The following is a 26,153-nucleotide window of genomic DNA, read 5'->3' on the forward strand; positions in this document are numbered from 1 at the left end:
TATAATTCAGAAAAAGTTTGTAGTGTATGCCTAGGATCAGCAGTTGCAAATATCAAAGGTGGATGCAGCAGTAGATTCCTTAGCAAATGACAAGAATTCATTTGGGAAAGGGCTCCGTCCTGATGGAATAAACAGATATGAAGATAGATGATTCCCTCAGAAAAAATATAAAGTGTTGACAGGAGCACTGCAGGCTTCTATTTAATCAATGTAGATTCATCGTAGCCTTTACACAGGCCACAATAGCATAGTCCAGTGCTTCTCAAAAATTCATAGCATGAAACAGATTTTATTAGAGAGATTTATGAATTACCATCCCTCCCATTCATGGTTGCAGGGATGACTTCTCTTTCCACTCACAACTGCCAGCTTTTCAAAGAGAAGGTTAAGAGGTGACTTGATCACAGCCTGTAAGTAAGTAGACAGGGAGATATCTGATAATAGCAGACAAAGGCATAATAAGAGTCAGTGACTGGAAACTGAAAGAAGATAAATTCAGATTAGAAACAAAATGCAGATTTTTTTTTTAAGTTAGGGAAATTAACTTTTGGAACAATTTACCAAGATCTGTGGTGAATTCTCCATCATTTGAAGTCTTTACATCAGGATTAGATATCTTTCTCTAAAATATACTGAAGCTGAACCATAGGATGTGAGCTTGATCCAGGAATTACTGGATACAATTCTTTGACCTTTTATATAGAAGGTCTGGCTAGAAGATGATTGCAATGGCCTTAAATCTCTGAACATCCCTGTGAGAATCCCAGCAATTCCTCATTTGGGAACATTATATTGGGAAAGGGTTTTTTGGTAACTGCTGTGTGACCAGTCACTACTTTGTGGACTGCAGTTTGTGAACAAATAGCATAATGAATGATCTTTTAGCTTTTCTGGTGAGCTACTGATTCTGTTTTTGTCTTAAAACATTTGTCTTTGTTGGGAATCCTGCGTTTTTTTGTTTTCTCTATCTTGTAGGTGTGTGTTTGCTGTTTTTATTACCATTATTTCTCCGCAGACCCCTTGTTTCCTGGTTGAATATTCCTATTGTAGTAGTATACCAATACATTACAGATTATAGTACTTCAATTTTGTTCCTGAAAGACTTCTAATGTGCTTTTGATTTGGGGTCTGCAAAAGATCTTCTATCTTTTAAGGAAAATCAAAATCCTCAAGAGAAATGTATACATTTTAATTTTACATACCTTTTTTGCTATTTTATACAGGCTAATTTGAGAACTAAACTATATTCTCTTTCTTCAGAGGACTATGTTCTGTCCACATTTAGATCAGAAACCTGCTACTTACAGATACATTTTAAGTACAGTTATTGCTAATGTTTCCCTAAGTAGTGTGGTCAAAAGATTTGAAGATTCTATTGTATGGTTCTTAGCAATAAAAATTCCTGTTTTCACTGGTCAGAGAAACATGGTTGGAGCTACTGTGGCTCTTTGAGTACATGGCCAAAGTGCAAAGTTTTACTTTAGTGTCTACTTATTTTGATGCCAGCTTTTGGGCTTCTGAATGTGTAAGACACATTCACGTTATGAAAGCAAGTGACTTGGACTAAAGCATTTTAAAAATCTGATTATAACCTAGTTGCACTGTCTACACAAGTGGATCATACTTGCTAATAACATGTTTGGGCCACAGTTGAGCATAAGAGTTATTATAAATAACCTGCAAGGCTGGTGCCCTTTCTTGCTGCTTTATGATGGATAATCAAGGCCTGAAAAATTTTTAATTTAATAATAACAACAACAAAAACATCTCCCCCACTCCTCTCCTTTTTTATCATTAGGAATTAAATTCTGTCCAGCCTTGAGGGAAGTATGATGGGGAAAGGGACTTTTAGTTAAGTTGTCTAAGAGTATGTCTACACTGCAAAGAGCCAACTCAGGCTCGCGGGGCTTGGGTAGTGGGGCTGCTTCATTGTTGTGTAGACATACGAGTTTGGTCTGGAGCCCGGGCTCTAAAACCCTGAGAGGTAAGGAGGGTGTTGGAGTACAGGAGCCTACACAGCAATGAAACAATCCTGTAGCCCAAGGCCCGTGATCCCAAGTCAGTGGGCACAGGCCAGCTGTGAGTGTCTAGTTGCTGTGTAGACATATCCTAAAGGGATGTCTTCACTGCAGAGATAGCTGTAGTGATCAGCACCTGTGTATGAGGACCCAGGTAAGCATAGCCTGATGTGAGGAGCCACACTGCAAAGCCATACCCAAGTTAACGTGTCCTCAGTGGTGTGTGTTGCTAGGACTTCTGGGGGCACATCCCATTTTTTTTTTTTTTTTGGTGGTACAGCAAATTGAATCAGTCTTTTTGATTCTTTTCCCAGTGAATTGTGGGAGAACTTTTCTGTCCTTCTGGGCATACAAGGGGAACTGGGGGAAGACATTAGATGACTCTCAGCAATTGAGTGATTTAGCCTGTGTTCTCGCTACAAAGTGACTGGGTTACCAGCCTGAGTGAAAGCAGCACCTGAGCTGTAGCTTATATCCTCACCAGTCAGGCCAGCTAGCCTGGGTTTAAAGCATCACTAAACTCAGGTGAGAGAGTTGTGTGGCTGGGAGGGAGGTTAGGGGCAACACCCAAGTAAGAGCCAAAGTTAACTGTGCAGTAAAGATATAGCCTTAAAACTCTGGTTTTGTGTTTTTATTTAATTTCAGTGACTTACTTTATAATTTTGGGTAAGTCTTTGCTAAATATTCCACTCCTTTGCTTTCCAGTCACGATGTGAGAGTTCACACATATGTCCTTGAGTCTTCTGAAAGGCCCACTAGCGAAACCAGAGTATATTATCTAACAAGACATCAGCATTTCAAACAATATAAAGCAGGAAAAAAGGGAGAGAACAGCCTTCTGGATTTTCTCCATACAGCATAAAAGAAGAAAAAGTTATAAGCTCAGTTTTTAAAAATATTGTTCATCACCTTTAAACTCTGTCGTCTTCATAGTGAAGAGAGGCTGTAACAGTGTCAAGCCATAGGATTTGAAGGGAGGGAATGTTTCGTATTCATTACTGTCTTGATTTACTCTACGTCTAGGGTTACCATCTTTCAGGTTCCCAAAAAGAGGACGCTGTCGGGGGGTGGGGGAGTGGGAAGGGGGAGCTGGAGGAGAAGGTGCAGTTGGAGGGGTGTCTACTGGGAGTGGGTATTTGGGCGGTATGGGAAGGGTGTGTGTCCTGGGAGGGGCATTTGGTGGGTGCTGGAGGGGTGTGTGTACGGGAGGGGGTATTTGGAGGTGCAGAGCGTATTTGGGGGGTGCTGGAGGGGTCGGTGTATTGGAAGGGGGTTTGGAGGGTACAGGAGGGGGTATTTGGGGTGTGGGTACTGGGAGGGAGTATTGGGGGTGCAGGAGGGGTTGTGTACTGGGAGGGGTACCTGGGGGTGTTGGAGCGGGTACTTGCAGCCTCAGTCTCGAGTTGGGGGGCAGTGGTGCTTCCTGTCACACACAGGCAGGGCGACTGGTGCAGGCCTTGGAAACAGCTCCAGTTGTCCATCAGTGCCTCTTTGCCTCTTCCCCTTTCCAGGGCTGGGAGCCAGGGCTTGAGTGGGTGGGAGCGGTGGCTGCAGTGCAGGGATTAATCTGGATCTGGAGCCAGCTCTTTCTGAGCTGCAGTGTCTGCTTCGCAAAAATCCTGGACATTTCCTCTTATACGAAAAATCTGCCCAGACAGAAGGCGGAGGAGGATCAAACAAGAGGAAATGTTCAGGAAAACCCAGATGTATGGTAACCCTATATAGAGCTCTTTTGGTAGAACTGTTTAATCTGTGCAGTCCAAAATGGGATTATAGGGGATATGACCCTGTTTCAAATCACAGGGGTTCATAAAATTATACTTGGGTAGTTTGGGGCTGGAGTCTGGTTGGAGGGGATGAGCAGGGAAGAGAAGTGACTTATCTGAATCACTTTAACTAAATCAGCCAAGCCAAAGCCCTTTGAAGCCACATCTACACTGAGGGGAAGGTGTATTTTTAATGTGTTAGGTAAAACATGTTAACCACGTGTTAAGACTACAATTTGCCTGGTCTTTACTAGGATTTTAACAGGTTAGCTGGTCAAGAATAAAACTCTAAGGGGTGTTAGCCAACACCTTAAAAACACAATTTTCCTAGTGAAGACAAGGCCTTAGTGTGGCCCAGCTCTGATGTCCTTCAGCACTTGGTCTCAAAAAGGTTAGTGATTCTTCTAAATGGTTTAGAAAAATTGTTCTCGCTTTCCCCACTTGCTTCCTTGTCGTCTTTAATAGAGTCAGATTCATAGAGTCCCAGAAGGGACCACCAGATAGATCATCTAGTCTGACTTCCTGTATATTACTAAACCCCACCCAGTTATGCCTATATTGAGCACAATAACCTGGATTAGAATAAAGTATTATAGAATAAAATATTGTGTGCCACAGGCAGAGAACAGGAGGGACTGAGGTGCACTAAAGCCCCTGCAATGACAGGGAGTTGATTTGTTGAGGTATGCCGAGGTGATCCTAGCAAGTACCCAGCTCACCATGTTGCAGAGGAAAGTGAAAAATCCTCCAAGATCCCTGCCAATATGACCTTATGAAAAATTTCTTTCTGATCCCGAATATAGCAATCAGTTTGACTGAGCATCTGAAAGAGAATTCTCTTTTCTGTCTAAGAGCAGAGGCTCATCCTGTCTGGTGCCCCATCTCCAGATGTGACCATCTCTGATGTTTTAAAGTAAGGGGGGGGGAACAACCCCCCTAAAATGCATTTGTGTGGGAGTGGGGGGGGACAGATTCTTTCCTGACCCTTGCAAGTAACTGGCTAAAGCTCTAAACATGAGATTTAGGAATATAAGACCCAGGACTGGAACTCCCTTGGCCACTGAGTCCAGTCCCCCACCAGCACAGGCAACTCAGTTATACAATCGCACTGATACTCTAGGCCATCCAAATTCTTCCTGTACAATATTGTGATCCTCCTGTATTGACAATGCCTTCCAACTTTGTGTCATCAGCAAGTTTCATTAACAGGCTCCCACTTTTTGTAATAACCTCATTAATAAAACTGTTAAATAAGATCAGTCCCAAAACTGGACCTTGAGGAATTCCACTAGTAACCGCCCTCCAGCCCAATAGTTCTCCTTTAGGCACAACTTGTCTTTTACAATTCTTGTACTAATCCTCATCTGCTCCAGTTTAACTAATTATATCCCGTGTCCCATGTGGGACTGTATCAAAAGCTTTATGAAGTCCAGATAGATTAGATCTACTGCATTTCTGTCTAAAAAAATCAGGTCTTTTCAAAGAAAGATATCAAGTTAGTTTGGCATGATTTACCTTTGGTAAACCCATGTTGCATTTCATCCCATTTTCCATTTACATCCAGGTATTGAATTTATTCTTTTAGTTAGTTGCTTGCTGCAGTCAAGGGAAATAGCTTAGCAGATGTTGAAGATGTTGGCAAGGGGTTTTCCCTGACTTTTTTACATGATTTTCCTGCTCTGCTCACACAGTTTATCCAAGAAATATCTTGTGTACATTTTTGTTACTGTATCAAGTGTGTCAGGTCTGTAGATACTCAGGGTCTCTCCCCACCTTTTTAATTACAATAACAGTTATCCAGTCATCTTGATATCTGTGCGTGTGAGAGGGAAAGTGACTTTGGATTTTGATCCTTACAACTTGGGGCAAGATAAAATACTTCCATGTGTATAAACTCCTCACTTGGTGCTTTGCTGGTATGTCATCAGATAGTTACAGGGTCCTAAGCAGGATGATGGCTCTAAGATTCTTATTTGTTATTTTGCAGGTTTGTTTTAAATCAGACCTCGCAGCTTGATACAAATAAAACAGACAAAGGTAAGTAGAAAACCAGCTTATAAAAATGGTATGTAGCAAATCTTTTATCTGTTAACACCTATTTTTAAATAACCAGAAACGCTGGTTTACAGAAATTGGAATAAATTAATCAGTTAATGTTTACTTGTTTGTAATAGCTTATTTTTCCTCTTCTGAGATCTTAAAAAAATGAAATTCTTGTGCTGTTTTGTGTTGACTGTGTATTTAACATTATGATGACAAATCTGTCAAATGATCCTCAGCCGAGAAAGTAACCTGCACTTGTGCTAGCTGTGGAGAACCAAAAACAGTGAAGGCTTCATTCATGTGAATTTCTATCCACAAATTGTCCATGTGATTATTAAAGGCTGACAATGTAGTTTGCTGTGCTGCAGAAGTATTGTTTAGATTTATATTTCAGATTCAATTCAGTTCATAGCTCGCTTAACTGGTACAAAGAAAATTTGAGTGGCCCCCAGAACATTTAACGTTTTACAAAACGAAATACCAGAGGACATCAGGTTTACTTATATTCTTTGGTTTTCCTGTCCTCAGGAACTGTATCAGATGGCATGAGACTGACTGACAAGCTAGTAAAGACATTAGTATAAAGCATTGATATTCTTCAGAGTATTACATGGGCATTCTCAGGTAACTGCAAAATATATGTTCTCGAGGAGAATTGTTTTTTTCACTGCAGCATTGCCAAAAAGGAACAATTCACAATAAATATTTTCAGATCAAGGAAATTCTAACTAAAGCTGGATTCTAGGCCTCTCTTTATTGCTTGATATTCTGTTTCTGGAGGATTTCAGACTATTTCTGTAGTCAGAAAACCTCTCTTTCTCTTCTATTTCCCATTAAAGTTTGTTAAGCAAATCTAACTTCGAAGAACAAATAATTCACATAGATCTTTTTAAAACCTCTTTTGATTATCGGTGGGCATTCCTTTATACATTTTTAGGTGTGTAGGAGTTTGCAATCGAAGGTATCCTCACCAGCATTAAGTTCTTGCTAGGGTGTTGTCCTGGCTTCTGAAACTGACCGATGGCCTCATATGAAATCTTGCAGGGTGCAGGAGGGAATTAAGGGACCAAACAGGTGAGTCTCTAAGGCAGTGGGGTTGAGTACTAGGAGTTTGGCCAAGACTCACGTAAGAGAAGCTTTTTTTTTTTCCTAAGGCATGACCAGGGCCATTTGTATTCTGAAACGTGCTGGAATGAAATGCTGCTTCAAAGTGAACCCTTTCTGACTATGCAGCAAGTGGGAAATCCCATGGTAAAGCATGCAAACAGGTTGATTTTTTTTTTTTAAACTAAAGATAACTCCTGGGCCAAACGAGTCAAGTGTGCTGCATGATTTTGAACAAATTGACATGGCTTGGGAGGAATTGGGGAGACAGGTGGAGATAACACTGCAGAAGATAAAGTACAAAAAGGTTTGGGGGGTCTGTCAAGAATAATGTTTGTAGATATCTATGCTGTTCAAAAGATTTCTACGTATATTGGTGACTTAAGAAACATGGGTCACTGGTCAATAATAGCTAGGTTCCATTACCAAAAATTAGCCATGCATTCAACTGTCCCACATTATTAGGGACATCACTCCATTTTAGACCTAAATATGCCTACAGTCTATAGAGATCCATTTGTTATAAACACAGATTTATAAAGTCAAGATTATAGAAAATGTTCTCTGTGGTAATGAAATTAAATTTGAGCCTCTATAATTTTAAGCTCTCTGTATTACTACTTGGCCTACTAAAGCATGGCAGCTTTAGTTAAGGACCCCTTTCTCAAGGAACTTTCTGTGCTTGAAACCTGGTCATGATGGCATTGTATGTACAGAAACTTCCTCACTTATCTGATTATTTAGGCTCTACATCCCATTTTCTGCTTGCTGTTCAACTAACATGTAATCTTTGAACCAAATAATGGGTAGCTTGCTATTTTGGATGGGATTGGTTTACACATATTGAACTTGCTTTGTTTCTCTGATCTGTGATTAATATGTAGACCTAAAATGAGTTAAAATTGCTTTAAAAATAAATTGAAATGTACATTTTAAAATAGAATTGAGCTGCTTTGTCTCTTCACCTCTTTTGTCCTAATATTCTGAAAGAGCCACAGGTATGGACCTAACAGCACTGTTTGTAGGAGAATGCTTCCTGGGAATTTGAAATGTCAATTTGTCTACTGGGTTAGGTTTGTGTACTGGAGTAGGTAACTCTGGGCTGAATAGTGTGATCTTCTGTTGTTTGGAGGAAACCGTATAAACAGACGGGTTATTGTATCATGTTGATATTTAGCTAGAGAAGAATGTTTCCAATATCTTAGTGGCATGTATATGTTTAACACTGAAACTGATGACAGTTTCAAGCTGGACTTTGAAAAGTAGAGCAGTCGGAACTCTGCAAAACTATGCCCACAAAGTTTTTCATCTTTACCCCCCAGATTGAGTTTATAATAGAAGAACCATGGATGGGGAGGCGATTTTTGTTGGGCCATGGATAGTGTCTATTTAAGTCTTTTAGGCCCCTTGTTACCTGTAACATTCGTGCCTGATAATGATTATCTTAATTGCTTTTTTCCTGATTTACAGGGTAGATACAGTGTATTAATAGCTTAAATGTGGGGGGAGATTTTTCTTTTCTTTTTAGATAGACTGGTTCAGCGATATTTTCAGTACAGAGAGCACAATCAATCAAAGCATTCAGAATCCTCTCTGGCTCCTAGCAAATTTGTTGAAAAGTCTGAAGTAGTGAGCTCTGACCTTCACCTGCACTGTACAGAGTTGTGCTTTCTGGATGAAAGCTTCCTGCAGGCCTGTAATCTTAGAGAAGGAAGGCATCTAGATTCCAGTGCCTTTTTTTTCTCTCTCAGGGTGATCTGAGTGATGATATCATTTGGCTTCAGAAAGCTCTATGGTTGAATAATATCAGAATTTTATTTGAACACACTTAACTGCATTAATCAGCTGGGATTATGGGACACCTCACATGGTCCTGGGAGAAGGGATGACATACATTAGGAAATTACATGCGAAATTTTAGCAGCTGGCAAAAAACATCTGGTCCGGATGCTTGTCTGCTTTGTTTGGCTTATTTTAATTTCACTCTACTTTTTTCACACTACTTCTCAAATCCCCCTCTTTTCCAGAAACACATTTAAATTTATTAGAATCACTTATGTACTTAATATTTCCGTGTGTGTGTGTGTGTTTTAATCTGAAATAGGGATGTTGGAGCCTTCTTTTCCTAGTATCCAAACTATTATAGATTGTCTCAAAGCCTTTGATCTCTATACCATTGTGAAGAATGTTCCCTCTCAACTTTACTACTCAGTTTCATGTATTTGAAAACCTACTGGATCACCTCCAATTTTTTTCTTTCTATTGAAAGTAAGTCCAAACACTTAAATTTTTCTTCAGACTTATATTCTTGACACCTGATATCAGCTTCGTTTTCTCTATTGTGCTCCCTCTCCAAGGCAACAATACCTTTCCCTTTAGTATGGTGACCTACGTTGCACATAGTACCTACGCTTCCCAACATCATCAAAACACTCTATAAAGTATTTTCACAACACTCTGTGAGGTAAATATGTCTGTTATTTCATATATAGGAAAGCTGTGCCCAAGGCTACATAGCTAGTCAAAAGCAGAATGAAGCAGTAGTTCTTTGAGTGATTGTCCACATTAATTCTACTTCTGATGTATGTACATCCCATGTGTAGGAGGCTATATTTTTTTTGGACAGCAGAGTCTGTTGAGTCTCTGCCTGCACCCTGGATGTCCTTGTGTCCACCCACCTGATGGCATAAAAGGCAGAGCAGGTGCAGCCATCCCTTGGTTCTGTCTTACTGCCCGTGGCACCAAGAGAAACCCCTGCAGTGTCCTCTTACTATATATACTGTGTAATTATTTGTTAGGCTAGTTAATTATAATTGATAGGTGTTCCATAAAGACGAATTGACTCTTAGGCATTATCTAAATCAGTTGTTTCAGTTCCTGGTTTTCTTCCTGAAGCTCCACTCAAAGTAGGGGAAAGCCAACCACATACCCTGAGACTCTGAAATACTCCCTGGACAGGAAAAAACCATTCAAGAGCTCTCCCAGATTTGTTTTTAGCCTCTGCAGACAAGGTTACGTGTCAAGCCATATCCAATCAAAGGTTGTCTATATGAGCATCCAACTGAATTAAATCCTGTTACGAGGTAGCTAAATTAAATCCATCCAGGCAGATTAGGACCCCTTCCATCTGGGCTCACGCAGCTTCTGTGACTTCTCCAAGCAGCATCCCTATTTCAGAAATGTGTAAGGTGGCTGTGTGGGGATCAGTCTACACTTTTACTAGCACTACTCCTTAGCTGAGGCTTCAGGATCAGATGCCCACATTGGTAGAGCTGTGCTGCAGTCCTTTTTGAAGTAGGATGTCTAGTTACCCAACTGTAACTATGAGATCACTGCTTTAACAACCAGAAATGGAATCCATGTGGACAGTCACCTGAAGATGAAAGAATGGTTGCTTGCCCTCAGTAACTGCGGTTCTGTGAGATTATTTATTAATTTGTATTACCATGGTATTTAGGAACACCAGTCATGGACCAGGACTCCATCCTTCTAGGAGCTGTACAAACACAGAACAAATAGTCTCTGCCCCAAAGAGGTTACTATTCAAGCATGAGACAAAAGACAGATATAGACAGACGGGAGTACAAGGAAACAATGAGACAGTATTGGTCAGTGTGATAGCCAGTGATTTCAGCATACTGGTGGCCTAACCATTGTCAAGTATTTTGTAGGCCTTGTGGCAAAAGGAGGGATTTGAAGGAAGATAATGAGGTAGTTTTCTGGATGTTTACGGAGAGCTCTTTCAAAGTGTGACTGGGCAGCGTGGGAGAAAACGCAAAGGTGCTTGTTTGAAAATGCAATAAGTGGGCTGTGGAGGGTAGCATCAGAGGCGGGGGTTCATGTTGTGATAATGAATAAGATAATAGGCAGTGTAAAGGTGGGCGGTAAAGGGCCTAGAAGGTGAAGATAAGCAGCCTATGTTTGATGCGATATAAAAGGGGGAACTAGTGAAGGGATTCAAAGAGGGAGTGACATGGTCAAAGTGATGGGTTTAGAGAACGATCTTTGCAGTAGCATTCTGAATGGATCTGAGCAGGGCAAGGCTGTATTTTTCAAGGCCTCAGAAAACATGTAGTAATTAAGATTACAAGAGACTGAACAAGAGTTCTAGCTGTTTGGATGGAGAGAAAAGGCTGTATCATTGTGTTGGGAGCCTCGGAGAGGCCAGCAGTCTTGGTATCCCCTCCGATCCTGGAGACTTTGGGGGGCAGGACCCCGCAGGCCCAGGAGGAACCAGGGAACAAGCTCCTGAACCACCAGTGGACATGGAGGTTCCCGCAGCACCAGCATCGTCCTCATCGTCGCCAGATGAGGCTTTCACGGGCCCCCTCATCCAGTTCCTCAGGATGACGCCAAGATGCACCAGGAAATCTTGAAGAGGGTCACTTCTAACCTCAGGCTTTAGGCAGAGGAATTGGAAGAGCCCGCAGACTCCCTGTTCGATGTCCTCTGTTCCTTCGCTCCTGCCAGGGTGGCTCTACCCCTTGATGAAGGGGTTTCTAAGATCACTAATGCCCTGTGGCAGACCCCCTCTTCCCTGGCCCCTATCTCTAAAAGGGCCGAACGCAAGTACTGCATGCCAACCAAAGGGCATGAGTACTTATACTCCCACCCAGCCCCTAATTCCCTTGTGGTAGAGGTGGTTAACCACAAGGAGAGGCAGACACAACCCGGGGCCACCCCCAAAAATAAAGGCTCGAGGAGGCTCGATCTTTTCAGGCGAAAGGTTTGTTAGTCTTCCAGCCTTCAGCTGAGAGTGGCCAACCACCAAGCCCTCCTTGGCCGATATGACTTCAATATGTGTCAAGCCATGGCCAAGTTTGAAAGGTTGCTCCCTGAGGCTTCCAAAAAGGAATTCAGAGCGATCCTTGATGAGGGCACGACTGCAGCCAGGGCAGCCTTCCAGGCAGTGGCAGACGCTGCTGCCCGCACCAGGGCTTCTGCTATCTCCATGCAGCAAGCCTCTTGGTTGCTCCCCTCTGGGTTGTCCACTGAGGCTCAGCAGTCTATGTAGGACCTGCCCGTCGACGGCCAGCCCCTATTTGTGGAGCAAACAGACGGCAAGTTGCATGGCCTTAAGGACTCTCACATCACCCCAAAAACCCTGGGTCTCTCTGTCCTAGCCCCGGTGTGTAAGTGGTTCAAACCACAGCAGCCACAGGGCCAGGGGAGTCAGCCTCGGCAGGACCAGCCCTATAAATGAGCCAAGGGCTACAAGTGCTGCCTGAGCCTCCACCCTCTGCCCAGCCAAACAGTCATTTTGAGAGTGCTCCCAAGAGACTATTCCCCGGATCCATCGTTCCCCGTGTTCTCCAACTGCCTTTCCCTCTTCCTCCCTGCCTGGACAGCTATAACCTTGGACCGATGGATCCTCAGCACAGTGCAGCAGGGTTATACCCTCCAGTTCCTTTCTGCGCCCCCTCTTCCCACCTGCCTTCCCCATCCCTGTTCAGGGACCCCTCTCATGAGTCTCCTTGCGCAGGAGGTAAAGGGGTTATTACAGCTGGGTGTGGTGGAAGAAGTTCCTCTCAAGTGCAGGAACAAGGGGTTCTATTCCTGGTACTTTTAATCCCAAAAGCCAGGGGTGGTCTACGGCCCATCCTGGACCTGCAAGACCTCAGCAAGTACCTAAAGAAGCTAAAGTTCGACATGGTCTTTCTGGCTTCTATGATCCCCTCCCTGGATCCGGGAGACTGGTATGCTGCCCTCGACTTGAAGGACACATACTTCCACATAGCAATCTTTCAAGGACACAGATGCTTCCTCTGGTTTACGGTGGGGCCCCACCACTACCAGTTTGCGGTCCTCCCTTTCGGCCTGGCGACAGCACCGAGAGTGTTTACCAAGTGCATGTTGGTGGTAGCAGCTTACCTTGGGTGCCAGGGTATTCAGATTCACATGTACCTTGATGACTGGCTTGTCAAGGGCAGCTCCAGGTCTCACATCCAAAGGGCATTGCGATGCGTCAGGACACATGCTGCTCTCTGGGTCTATTGGTAAATGACAAAAATTCAAAGTTAGTGCTAGTGCAGAGGATAGAGGTCATCGGAGCGGTCCTCGACTCGACCTGCCCCGCCCCAGGGCGTTCCTGCCACTGGACACATTCCACACATTGACAAACCTTATTGTGAAAATCTCTGCATTCCCTCTGACTACAACCAGGGTCTCTCTGCGCCTCCAGGGTCACATGGCAACATGCATTTACGTCGTGTGCCATGCCAGGCTCTGAATGTGGCCTGTGCAACAATGGCTGGGGACGGTCTATTCCCAGTCCAGAGACCCCCTGGAAAATATCGTTACCATTCCCCAGGTGTTACTTACCTCGCTGCGATGGTGGACCAACTGCAGAACAGTCTTGGAAGGGGCTCCGTTTGACAACCCCCCTCACTCCATCGAGTTGTTGTCGGACGCCTTAGACCTCGGCTGGGGTGTGCATCTCGGTGGCCTCCAGACATAGGGGATATGGTCCCCAGAGGAGGTGAAGTTGCACATAAACATCAAAGAGCTCCGAGCAGTCTGGCTGGCCTGCAGACTCTTCCTGCTCCACCTGTCGGGCAAGGTGGTATGAGTCCTGATGGACAACACAGCTTTGATGTTCTACATCAGCAGGCAAGGGGGAGCGTGCTCGTCAGGTCTCTGTCAGGAGGCACTCCGTCTATGGGACTTCTGCATCAGCCACGAGATCCACCTGGAAGTTTGTCACCTTCCCAGTGTCAAGAATGTGCTGGCGGACCAGCTCAGCAGGGACGTCTCCTCTCACCACAAGTGGTCGCTCCATCCAGAGGCAGCCTGCATAACCTTCCAAAGGTGGGGAACTCCCCAAGTGCACCTGTTTGCTACCAGACAGAACAGGAAATGCCACAGGTTTTGCTTTTGGGAAGGTCTGAGCAAGGGCTCCCTCTCTGATGCCTTCCTTCTGTCATGGTCAGGGAGCCTGATGTATGCGTTCCGTCTGATTCCGCTCATCAGCAGGGCCCTGGCAAAGATTGAGAGAGACAAAGTGCAGGTTGTCGTGATTGCCCTGGCATGGCCTCACCAACATTGGTTCAGCACGCTTATGAGCTTGTCAGCGGCCCATCCCTGGCCCCTGCCCAACCACCCGGACGTGCTGTCACAGGACCACGGCTGGCTCCTACACCCCAACCTTGAGTCCCTCCACCTCTCTGCGTGGATGCTACGTGGCTGAACCTGGAGGAACAGACCTGTTCGGAAGGAGTCCAATAGGTCCTCCTGGGGAGTAGGAAGTCCTCAACCAAACTGACTTACCTGGCCAAGTGGACGAGGTTTTCTCCCTGGGCATCTGAGCACAGCATCTCTCTCTCGCGTTCTTCCATACAGGCGGTCCTGGAGTACCTGCTCCATTTGAGGAACCAGGGCCTGGCACACTCTTCCATTAGAGTGCATCTAGCGACCATCTCCCCTTTTCACCCGCCAATCCAAGGACAGATGGTGTTTTCCCATGACGTGATGGTCAGATTCCTGAGGGGGCTTGAGAGACTCTTCCCGCAGGTATGGACCCCTGTCCCGTAGTGGGATCTTAATGTGGACCTCTCTAGGCTCACTGGCCTGCCCTTTGAGCCACTGGGTTCCTGGTCCCTTTCCCATCTGTCGTGGAAGGTCACGTTCCTGGTGGCAGTGACATCGGCAAGATGGGTCTCTGATATTAAAGCCTTGACCTCAAAACCTCTGTACACTATGTTTTACAAAGATAAGGTTCAGTTGCGGCTGCACCTGGCCTTCCTGCCAATCGTGGTCACCACCTTCCATGTGAACCAGGACATCTTCCTCCTGGTGTTCTGTCCCAAACCGCACAAGACCAGTGAGGAGAGGCGTCTTCACGCCCTGGACTTCCGGAGGCCTTCTACTTAGATCGTACCAAGCCTTTCTGAAAATTGACTCAACTCTTCATCACTACAGCGGATAGGATGAAGGGTCACCCAATGTCCTCACAGAGGATTTGCAATTGGATTACCTTGTGCGTAAGGACCTGTTACAATGTGGCAGGGGTTCCGCCGCCACCAATTGTCCAAGCCCACTCGACGAGAGCATAGGAGTCTTCTGCCTTTCTTGCTCACATCCCTATCCAGGACACCAGCAGAGCCGCAACATGGTCCTCTGTTCACACGTTTACTGCTCATTATTCCATCACTCAGCCAGAGACAATGCTGGGTTCAGCGGAGCTGTGTTGCAGTCTTACACGTCTGCAAACTTCTACCTACCTCCAGGGGTACTGCTCTGGAGTCATCTAATATGGAATGGACATGAGCAAGCACTCGAAGAACACCACCAGTTACGGAAAAGGTAACTGGTCTTTTCTTTTCCACTTTACGGGGCTGAAATCAATCCAATTTCACACCTATATTTCACCTACATATTATTGGGCTGACTATTTAAAAAGTCCAGTGAGGGAGAAAGGAGGTGGGAGAGGAGGGTTTTGGGGGAAAGATTAAGAGTGCTGTTGAGCTTGAGTTGAAAGCTAGACTGCCATGAAGAGATGCTAAAGAGATGGGCAAATATTTTAGATGGACAGAAGGAGACAGGTCTGGAGAGGTAGATCTGTGAGACCTCCTCATAGAGAGTTGAATATTGTTTGTGCATGCAGTTATTCAGAAGAGCGTGGCGGGAGGAAAGAAGTCATTGAAAAGCAGGGTGATAGGGCATGGGGGCTGTTGGATGTGCTGAAAGAGAGCAGGTGATGGTCAGGGAGGGAGAATTCAACAACAGAGAGGCCACTGCCTGGAGACATGTCAAGTGAATGGCCCTTTTGGTGCATGGGAGAGCTGAATCAGGGCTGCAGGTCAAATGAAGAGGTGAGGGTAAGGAAATGAGGTGCTATGGGGTTGGATATGTTATCAACACAAAAGTTGAAGTTGCTGCGGATGAGTGTGGGAGACTGCGAGGAGAAGAAGTGAGAGAGCCAGGAGTTGAAATCAGAGGAGAAGGCTGATGAGGAGGAGTTGAATGGATGGCAGCTGCCAGCAACATGGAGGGGGAGAGGAGAGGAATCGGATACAGTTTTATTCAAAAGAGGGAAGAGATTGGTAAGGGAGGAGGAGGGTTGTTGAAAATGGCAGCCGGATCAGGAGAGGAGAATCTCAACACCCTCACAATGATTTGAGAGAATGTGAGAGAAGGAGTGGCCTCCATAAGAGGGTGACTGCAGAGGCAGGGTCAGACAGAGGGATCCAGATCTTTGTGAGAGCCAAGAGCTGGAGTGAGTGAGCTAGGAAGAGGTCCTGAATGACTGATGTTTTTAGAAATGACAGGAAGAGAATGGGAGGAAGGGGATGGGTGTGAGGTTAGGAATGATAGTACAAGAAGACTGGAGGTGATGGTGGGGGTGGAGGAAAGGTCAGGGTTGGGGCAAATGTCACCAAGGATGAGGAGGGCAAATTGGATGTGAGACCTGGATTTGCGCTGGCAGGAGGAGGGGGCAGGTTGGGGTGGAGAGGAAGAGAGTAAGTAAGGTGGTAGGAAGAATTGTAGAGGGGTGAAGTTTACCAGGAAAGGAAGATGGACCCAGTGGGAGGAAAAGGGAAGAGTCAACAGGATGAGGATGGGTGGTAGCGTGCAGAAGAGGGGTGTGGTGAGGGCCATGGTTGAATGGCAGATGAACAATACTGCAAAAATCCCCAAACCAAACACACAAGATCTGAAGATATGTTCCTGGGCTGGCATGGGTCTCTACTGTCTGGGAAGGATCCCTTTCTATAGACAGAGCTCCCCAATCGCAGTCCCTGTTGGTTGTGAAGGGTCAAGGCCAGGCTGTGGCTCACTGTTGTTGAGTCCCTGAGTCTGCACAGAGTTCCACCATCAGCCCTTCTTCCCTGTTTCTTTCATGTGTCAGAGCTACAGAATTCTGTAACCTCAAAGGAAATGAGAAATAGCTGGGCCAGCTCTGTCCTTTATGCCCTTGAGGGAGTTGAGGGGAGAGTGCGAGGACATCCATAATACAGGTGTGACTCCAGTAGACACTGCTAGCCAAAAAGAATTGGCTCTTGTGCGCATGGTGCATGCGCACCAGAGGTGGAATCAGTGTGGACAACACATGTTGAAGAACCACTGCTACTGAAGGTAAGTAACCGTTCTTTCTTAGATCTCTCTCTCAGATTTGGCTTACCTAATACAGTGTACAGTAATGACATCAAAATACTTAGCTTGGTATATTTGTCAAATAGCAAGATATATTTACTATAAAGCAGAGGATGGACTTGGTGAACAGTTAGTGTTCTGTGCATTCATGTATCCTAAAGTTTTGATCGTTGTAGTCTGGAGTTGTAGAATTCCAAATTTCCAACTTTTCTTTTACTTGAGCAATAAAAAAAACTTTAAAGTAATACATCTGTTTTTATTTCCTCTGGAAGATTCCAACTAGATTGTGTGTGTGTGTGTGTGTGTGTGTGTGTGTGTGTGTGAGAACTGAAGTATCTGGTCTAGTAAGCTTAAAATAGTTTGACAAGCAAACTGATTTATGCAATTATTTTACCTTAAACTAAATATAGTCCAAATGCCTATTGGGCAATGAAGAGACACATTGGGTGCTCTTATGTATCACGATTCCCTTTGTCTTTTATCCTATTCCTCTTTTACAACCTGATATTCCTCTTTTACTGTAATTTGCACATTGGACATCTGATAGTGTTCAATTTTTTTTCCAAAATAAATTTGGTTCCTTTCCTAATCATTCAGTATGTTGGATCATACTGTAAGGGAACCCCAACCTCACCCCCACCCCCCCAACTGCCAAATTTTTAGCTTCCAATCTTTACTTTCTTGGCCTTGCCTAGAATTGGCATTTATTTATAAATTAAAAATACATATGATCATTGAAGAGCACAGCTATTGAACTAGGAGCATAAGGAGCAGGCCCCAGGACAGGTGCAAAGGACTTCCCTAAATGTCAGTCACTGTCCAGTATTGTACAGTGGGATATAGGAGGGAGGGTTTGCCCTTAAAAGGTTCCCTATTGAAAGGCACATCATGAGATTGGACAGGACAGCATGCTGGTAGAGTGCTAGGGGCCAGAGAAGAAAATAAAAGTGCTGATTGGTGCCACCTCCCATTGGGGAGTAGAAAGTCTTCCTAATTTAGGGAAGATGGATCTTGGTGAGGGGGAGGGTGTGTGGCTTCGTCAGATCATCAATTTTACTTCATTGTATTTTTAAGTTTATCAGTTGTACCAATACAGTATCCAGTTACCTATAAAATATGACTAGGGCTGCATTTTTTTCAGTTTGAAAAAACCTGCTTTCAAAGAGCAAAATGGCAAAATTTTGTCATGAATTTTCGTGATTACAACAATCACTATCAACCAAAGAAAGTGTCACAAGTAGCTAGGTATGTTTCAGAACACATTGAAGAAAGATTTTTCAGTTTTTAACTTGATGGAAGTTCACTTCGAAAAATTCCAAAAATCAGAAGATGTGTAACTTGTTACAAAGCCATGACAAACTTCAGTAAAATTGAATTAAAAATTTCTTAAGTTGGCTGTAGGGAAGTTCATTCTGTGACAGCATGCTGTTGACATGCAAATTCTCTGTCTTTGTGCTCCTGATTTTATCATCTTTCTGTGCATTATATGAAAATCTTTCAGAACTTGTACTTTTGGACTTACGTACAAGCTGACTGCAAATTTTGACAAATCTGGGAAATGTTCTTGTCAAGAATCCAATTGAGCTGATTTCTTACATTTCCTTACCAACCTGGTTGTGACCTTTAGGCACTATAACAATATAAATATTAAATAACTTAGATTCTATTCAATCAACTTTGCAGTAAACAAAAAGCTGTTAGGATTTTTGAATATGAATGTTTTCCACTGTGAGAACTCAGTTTCACACTACCTATAAAAACTAACTACTGTGAAAATAAGTCTTATATATGACTTGCCTGTTGGTTGCAGCAGCATGATCAGACAGCTTGAAGAGAAGTCATGAAATAATATCTACTGAAAAGAGCCATAAAACTCTTCTTTGATGTATAGGTTGCTGAAGAAGATATATACAAATACAAGACTATATATTTTAAAAGTTTCAGTAATGGTTGTGTGAGTGCTAGCCTTAAATGTAAGCAAGCCCTCCCTGGATTGTCCTTTGAAAAGTGTGTTCTTGAAAGTGTGTAACGGAATGTAAGAAATAATAATAAAAATCAATTTTCCCCCTCTCAGAGTTATTTGACTTTCATTAATTCCAGTGAAAGAATTTAGATTTAGATAGATTTACTAGAGCATCTTAATCCTTATTACTGTTTAAATTTTGACAATATACTTGTTGCTCTATGCATATCAGAGGAAGACAGTGTCTGTCCCATGGAGATTAACATCTAAATTCTTACAGAAATCAAAATTTAACAAACTACTAAAATTAAATTTACTATAAACTCTGAAGGACATAACTGCTCTATCATACATTAGTAACTTTCAGTATGAATATAAGATTTTAAATTATTTTTGTTCATAGCTATGGAAGTACTGGTTAAAGGCTACAGTAAACAACACTATATGTAAAAGATTACTTTAGTATTAGAAAAAAGCTTTAGTTATTCAGAGTGAAAGGAAAGTTCAGTTTTGGAACATGAAACAAATGTTTAAATCCATTTTGTCCTGAGCTACTTGCATGGTTTTAATAATTTTTTGTGCTCATTTTGAAAAAATAAGTGTTTTCAGTTCTCTGTTTTTTTGTGTACTCTGTCAAATTGTTGGTTAAAGAATGTGATCACCACTTGGTGGCAGTACTTGGCTTCAAAAGGAAAACGGCCTTAATTCTCTTTAAAATTACAGATTAGAGGATACAGGAATTGCATTAATTTTATTTTAAAATAGGAAAGAATGGCAATGTGTTCAGAAATGCAAGAGACTTTTATTTAACGTAAATAAAAGCTTTAAATTGTTATGTCCCAAAGACCGTTTTATGGAGAAGTTAGTTAGAATGTTTAAAATGTATAATTAAAGGGACGTGATTTTTTTTTAAGTGTTAACTTTGGGCAATGTTTAACTGTAAAGCTAAAGAACTGGTGTGCCCTTCATTGTGTAATAACCTATTAATTTACTTTGTTTTGGGGATGGTGTACTTAAAGGAATTCTACCCTACTGTAATTTTGCTACTAACATGATGACATTTCCCTAAATGTACAATGTTTTCCTCTGTTTATCAGCTAATCACCTAAGGAATCTTTAGTCTTGTGATCACTTGTTCATTTACAGTATTTCTTTTAGTTTTCATTCAGTCACTTCAATTGAAATAGCATAACTTATTTAATATTTTGGAGATGATGGCTCCAGACAGTGGGACAAGGAAGGAAGAAAGAAAAGGCTGAGAATTTTACTGGAAGAGAATAATAGACAGCAAAAAAAAAAAAAGTCAATACCAAACATTTTTGTTTGAAATGCAAATACTTAATAAAATGGAATTTTAATGATAAAAAGTCACTTGTAGCCAAAATACTGATCTGTCTGTCAGTTACTCTAGACATAAGTGAAATAAAAAATATTTGAAGGCTGAATGAAAGGAGCCAGGTGATAATGAGGAAAGGAAAACCTAGATGATATGATATCAAGGTTTTAGATTTTTAAAGAAAGAGGATGCTTCAGCATCTGAAATTAGCGTGAAGGAAAGGAATTGATTTAGGTAGAGGGGAGCATAAGAGAAAGGTTTGGAGGAGAAATGAAGTGTACAAGTAAGAGTTATGAAGGGTGGAAGTCAAAATTGACCAGAATGATTCATGGTCTGGAAAACCTTACCGTGGGAGACTTAAGGAGCTTGGTCTATGTAGGGTATTGAAGAGATATTTGAGACAACTTGATCATGCTAAGTACTTCAAAAGAGGGAAGATGTCTGATACGAGAGAGCTCTAGCAGTCAGACATAACAAGATCCAGTGGCACAAAGTTGAAGTTGGACAAATTCCAACTGGAAAGAAGATATAAATTTTAAATAAGGATTATTAACCAACAGTTTAAGGATTGTGATAAATTCTCCATTCCTTGGAATATTTAAATAAAGACTGAATAAGACATTCTAGGAGATATGCTCTAGTTCAACCACAAGTTATTCGGCTCAATACAGGAATAATTGGGTGAAATTCTACTGTCTGTGTTTAGATGTGGGGTGGGATCAGACTAAATTGTGATTGTCCCTTTTGGCCTGAAAAGTCTATATGTCTATGAAATAATAGTGAAGAGAACAAGAGTTTATCTTGAGAAAGTGTTACAGTTGATGAAGGTGAGAACTAAACATAAATACAAACAAGCCCCAAACCATTTGAGAATTATCAGCTTTTGGTTGGGTGTGGGTTGAGGTGGAAAATAAATTTTTGAATAGACTAAACATTTTTGCTACATAGAAGATAATTCTCCTTTATTCTCTGTGTGCCATTGATATAGAACATTTGAAGCTGCTTCATAATTAAATAATAATTACAATATTTTTTAAAAATCCACCTGCTGTATAAAAAAGTCTGGATTTTCAAAAGCACTCCACCTCCCCAGTTTGAACCAGTATTTCAGGAGAAGGGTTAGGCCAGATTTTTCAGAAGTGTTCAATTCCTATTTTTTTTCAGTGGGCACTGCTGGGTGCTGAAAATGCTTGGAAATCTGGCCCTTATTGTAAATACTGAAGACATAATGTTTCTGTTCTGCCAGTTGGATGTCATTTTTGTTAAAAGTAGTGCTACTTAACATTCGAATGCACGTGAAAGCAGGAGGCGGCTTTCACAATTCTCTAACATTCTTAGTGTCAGCAGTACTTAGATGTATTTTGTTCACATGTTTGTGTTTTAATATTAGACTATAACTCTCGAAACCTTCAGCCTATCTGTTAACCATTTGGTAACTTCATTTGTTTGTGGGACACATCATCCTCTACACAAGAAAGTTCATGAGTTTCCATGTAATTTCAGCAGGGATCATTGAGAAACTAGACATTTTGGCAGCTGGATAGAGAAGATTTGGGGCTTTTAGCACTCAGAGTCGTTTGAGTTGCTGGGATAAACATATTAACTGGATGTTTCTACTGAAATGATCAGCAGTGACAGTTAAAAATGTTGACCTTTGATTCTGAAATAGAATGAGGAGGTTGAATCATTGGAGGTTTTTAAGAACAGGTTAGAGAAGCATTTCAAGGATGTCTAGGTTTACTTGGCCCTGCCTCAACACAGGAGGATGAACTTGATGGCTCCTTGAGGTCCCTTCCAGCCCTACGCTTCTGTGATTATAATACAATACCCCATAATGCTGAATGGGGGCAGTTCTTATCTATCTTAAAGACATTGCTTCAGACTGCCTGAAAACTGAGGAAGGCAACACTACATAATTTATACTAATTTCATTTTTGGAAGGTTTCCTTTGCTATCATGAAGGCTAGGAACAAAACTCCTTTTAGATGAAAACTTAAATTTTGAAGCATAGTTTGTCAAGGAGTGAGTTCTGCAGCATATTCCGTGGCAATGAAATACACAGGAAAATGCTCTAAAAAGCTTGTTTTCACCTTAATTAGTGTTGCTCCATAATAATGGGGCCCTTTTTTTCTAACTTTTAAAAAAATATCCTGGGCTGTGCAGCTGTCAACCCAAATATGTTATTTTTAGATTAAGGAATTTAAAAAAAAAAAGCCCAAACAAACAAAACTGAATGGGAGGACTGAAGTAGGAGATACATAAATCAGCCACCCTGACGCTTCGATATCCATATTGTTTGGTTCTGCACTGCAGCATGCTCTCATTTTTTAAGTGTAAGGCCTGGAAGAATCAGAAGTATGAGATGGTAGAAGAATGCAGTGGGTAGAATTCCAGTGTAGTGTCAACTGAGGTAGTACGTCAATGATATAATAGAAGATGCAGAGTAAGAAAGATTAGGATAGGTACTTAACTTTTCTTGGTGACTGAGATTTCCACTGAGGCTTTCTGTCGTGCTTGGCCTGACATCTGACAAGAGCACATGGACCAGAACAGAGTACCAGGCTGGCCAACAGGTCTACACGAGCAAGCTTACAAAGATCACTCATGTAGCTACTCTATGCCAACAGGAGAGAACTCTCTCATTGACATAATAAAACCACCTCCACGAGCAGCTGTAGCTATAGTCCGCGGGAGAAACTCTCCCGCCAGCATAGCACTGTGCACGCTACCACTTGTGCTGGTGCAATTTATGTAACTCAGGAGAGTGGGTTTTTTTCACACTCCTGAGCAACATAAGTTTTGCCAACATAAGTGGTAGTGTAGACATGGCATAAGTGAAGGGACATTAGGGAGAGAGCACTGAAACACAGCAGCTGGAAGAACGGCTGGGATATACTGTGTCCTGGAAAATAGCACTTTATTTTAGGACCAAAAAAATCAAACTAAAATGTGTATCCCCTCTCCACCAGTTCTCCCCCAAATGCATATAACCTCTCTGACCTTAGAGAGTCTGTATGGTCTTGAACACTGTATTATACGTGTTCGGAGTATACTGTTTTCTTGAGAGAACTTGAGTTCTTAATTTCTTTTGCTGGTGTGTGGTGGTGATCAGTTGCTGACAAATACCACATAAAAATCCATCTCTCATTGGTAATTTAAAAAAATAATAATCTGAGGAATGGAAGCTTTGTATAACATATGGACTTTGTGTTCTGTAATCTATTAATGTGGCTTTTAAATCATTGAAATTTATACTAAACGGATGTCTCTGCAATAGTAAATGAAACTCTAAAACTGAGTATGTAATAAGCAAAAACTTAACAGCTTTAATGAGTGTTGAATCACAGCTAGAGGAAACTGCTGGTTATTTGCCACTGCAAAAATATATTCATTTTAAAGATAGTCATGTGACAAAGGTGCATACTAAACAAGTTTCAGTGCAGACAAGCAAATTTCCTGTTTCTGGAGTTTCACTATTCTAAACTGAATCCATAGTGTTGATTAGCTTGAGGCTCTCTTACCTTTTACAAATAATTTGATTTTCTTAATGGGGCATACATAATACATGCTTAAGTTGAAAAGAATTCATTCTTTTTAGAGTAAAACTTTAAAGGCTCTGACTTCGTTGAGAGTTTGCTGGAGAAAATTTAAAGCAATTGTACTTATTGTGAAAAAGCTGCTTTAGCTGTACTTAACAGCTAGATTTTCAGGCTTTTAGAAGTAGTTTTCTATGTTACAGCTAATTTAGTTACCAATTTAAGGTCCCAACAGGATGGGGATATGTTCTTAAGTATTACCAATCCTAAGCATTCAAATATCAAGATTTTCATGCAGTCCAACTACTGGGGTTTTAAGAAAATCACCAAATACTGAGACTTGTGGTATAACCATGAGTTTACAACACTGTCTCTTACTACTTATTTATGAATAAGGACCAAAAGTCAATTTGTTCTTTGTAAGACAAATTACTCCAAGGTTTCTAAAGAAACAGCTTCTCATATGCTTTAATTAAAAATGCTTTCAAAAATGGTATTTCCAGACCTCTATCTTGCCGTTTATAGATGCACTCATTCCTCTTGCATTGATTGCTGTATGCATGGGCTGCTTAGAAAATTCAATGATTCAAATATGGTCTTCCAGTCCTTAGTGAGAATTAGGCTATGTCTACACTGTAGTTTATGTCAGCATAACGTATGTCGCTCAGGGGTGTGAATAAATCACCCCCGTGAGTGACGTAAGTTACACCGACATAAGCAGCATGTGGACAACGCTAATTTGGCTGGAGAGCTTCTCCTGCCGACATAGCTACCGCTGCTCACAGGAGCTGGAATAGTGAAGCTTCCAGGAGCTCTCTTCCGTCGCCTTAAAGTGGTTACATTAGAGAGCTTACAGCAGCACAGCTGTATCGGTATAGCTAAGCAGCTGTAAACTCTCTAGTGCAGTAGCTTTAGTGAAGTTCCACTGCCATTGATACACTCGTTGGCAATCTCAGTAGAGTCATCAAGCACTGAATACATGTGGACACCTGATGGTCCCTCATAGAACAGAATTGAACACTCTGGGGGCTTGGGTCAGCTTGCGCTATTGCCATCCAAGCTGTAGTAAAATAGGAATTCAGATTACAGTGTTGTCAATCAGGCATCTTTCATAGGTACTAAACTCACTATAAAAGTCTTACCGTTCATAATGAAATCATATGATCTTTTTAATATCCCAATGGGTTCCTGATCCGTGACTACTGCTCCTATGTGCTAGGGTAATACAAATAATGATACATGAAATAGTATTTTAACAGTACATTTTTGCCATATGCATAATGTGCTACTTTTGAAATTGAGATTTCACTTTCATTACTAGTTTATCTTATTTAAATACTTTAATTTTAAAATGATGCACAGAGAAAAATTCATGGGGCTTTTTATTTATCTAATCAATCGTTGCTTCCAAAATTTAAAAGAAGGGTATTATCAGGGATCTTGAATTCATATGCTTTGGCTTCTATAAGTGTAAGATAAGCATGCTTCAGCTCTGACCTACGATGAATCTGCGTTCCTTCAGGGTAATAGATGGTAAAAAAATCTCACAATCCCATCTTCAGTCAGAAATGAACTTTCAGAAATTTATTTTTGACAAATGGTTCAATTCTTTCACTTTCAGAAGAAAATATGTGCTAGTATTCTGATAAGTGCGTTTGAGGAAGCAATTTCATTATAGGCACCTATTTTCCGGTACTTAAAACTTTCTGAACAAATAATTATGCTTTGGGCATGAAATTTCTCATGTATATTCTCACTGAAAGGTGAATTTCTTTTGTTGTTTGATTGGTTAGTAAAAAGCTATTTTGTCATTCCTGAAAGATCTGAGCCTGAGGATATGGTGTATTTTACCAGTTCAGAAACTTGGAGGCGGGGGTTGGCACTCTATCGCTTTTTCTGTGTTTCTTAAACTGTCTGACTTTTAATGCTTTCTGTCTTGTTCACAGGATTTTGGTTACCAAATCACAGTTAGTTGCAGTCTCCTCTCCTTCCCCAACCCCCTTCTTTGGCCAAGGCAGAATCTGTTCCTTTTCCGTAAAGTGGGGATGATATTTGTACCTCACAAGAGTGTTGTCTTAATGCATTGTCTATCTGAAAAGTGCTTTGAGATTATCATTTTCTATTAACTTAATACATTAAGATGTGATGCTTTTGTTGCAGAATTAGATACGAAGATGACATACTTCAGAAATAGTTTCGGTAGAAATTTGGATCATCATGCAGTCAAATATGATATAAATTAATTTGCCTGATTGGTCATCTTTAACCTTAATTACTTAGAAGACTCTGTTGTAC

At 41.8% G+C, this 26,153-nt stretch overlaps 1 protein-coding gene across 13 annotated transcripts in view; it reads left to right on the top strand.

Annotated features, from left to right (window-relative positions):
• The window catches only part of ZNF644 (zinc finger protein 644), a 78,495-nt gene that overhangs the window by 24,978 nt on the left and 27,364 nt on the right, over positions 1–26,153 (top strand). For 8 of the 13 annotated variants that reach the window (XM_077825457.1, XM_077825458.1, XM_077825468.1 and 5 more), the window contains one exon: positions 5,772–5,821. Coding sequence is in view for 5 of the 13 variants with exons in the window: in XM_077825468.1 (XP_077681594.1) it covers positions 5,772–5,821 (50 nt within the window). In the remaining 8 variants the exon portion in view is untranslated. Of the gene's footprint in view, positions 1–5,771; positions 5,822–6,355; positions 6,452–6,883; positions 7,079–26,153 lie in introns of those variants that run through there. The other 5 variants (XM_077825454.1, XM_077825466.1, XM_077825465.1 and 2 more) reach the window with 2 other exon arrangements.

This window comes from Eretmochelys imbricata, chromosome 8, assembly GCF_965152235.1.
Source record: "Eretmochelys imbricata isolate rEreImb1 chromosome 8, rEreImb1.hap1, whole genome shotgun sequence".
NCBI classification, from domain to species: Eukaryota; Metazoa; Chordata; order Testudines; family Cheloniidae; genus Eretmochelys; species Eretmochelys imbricata.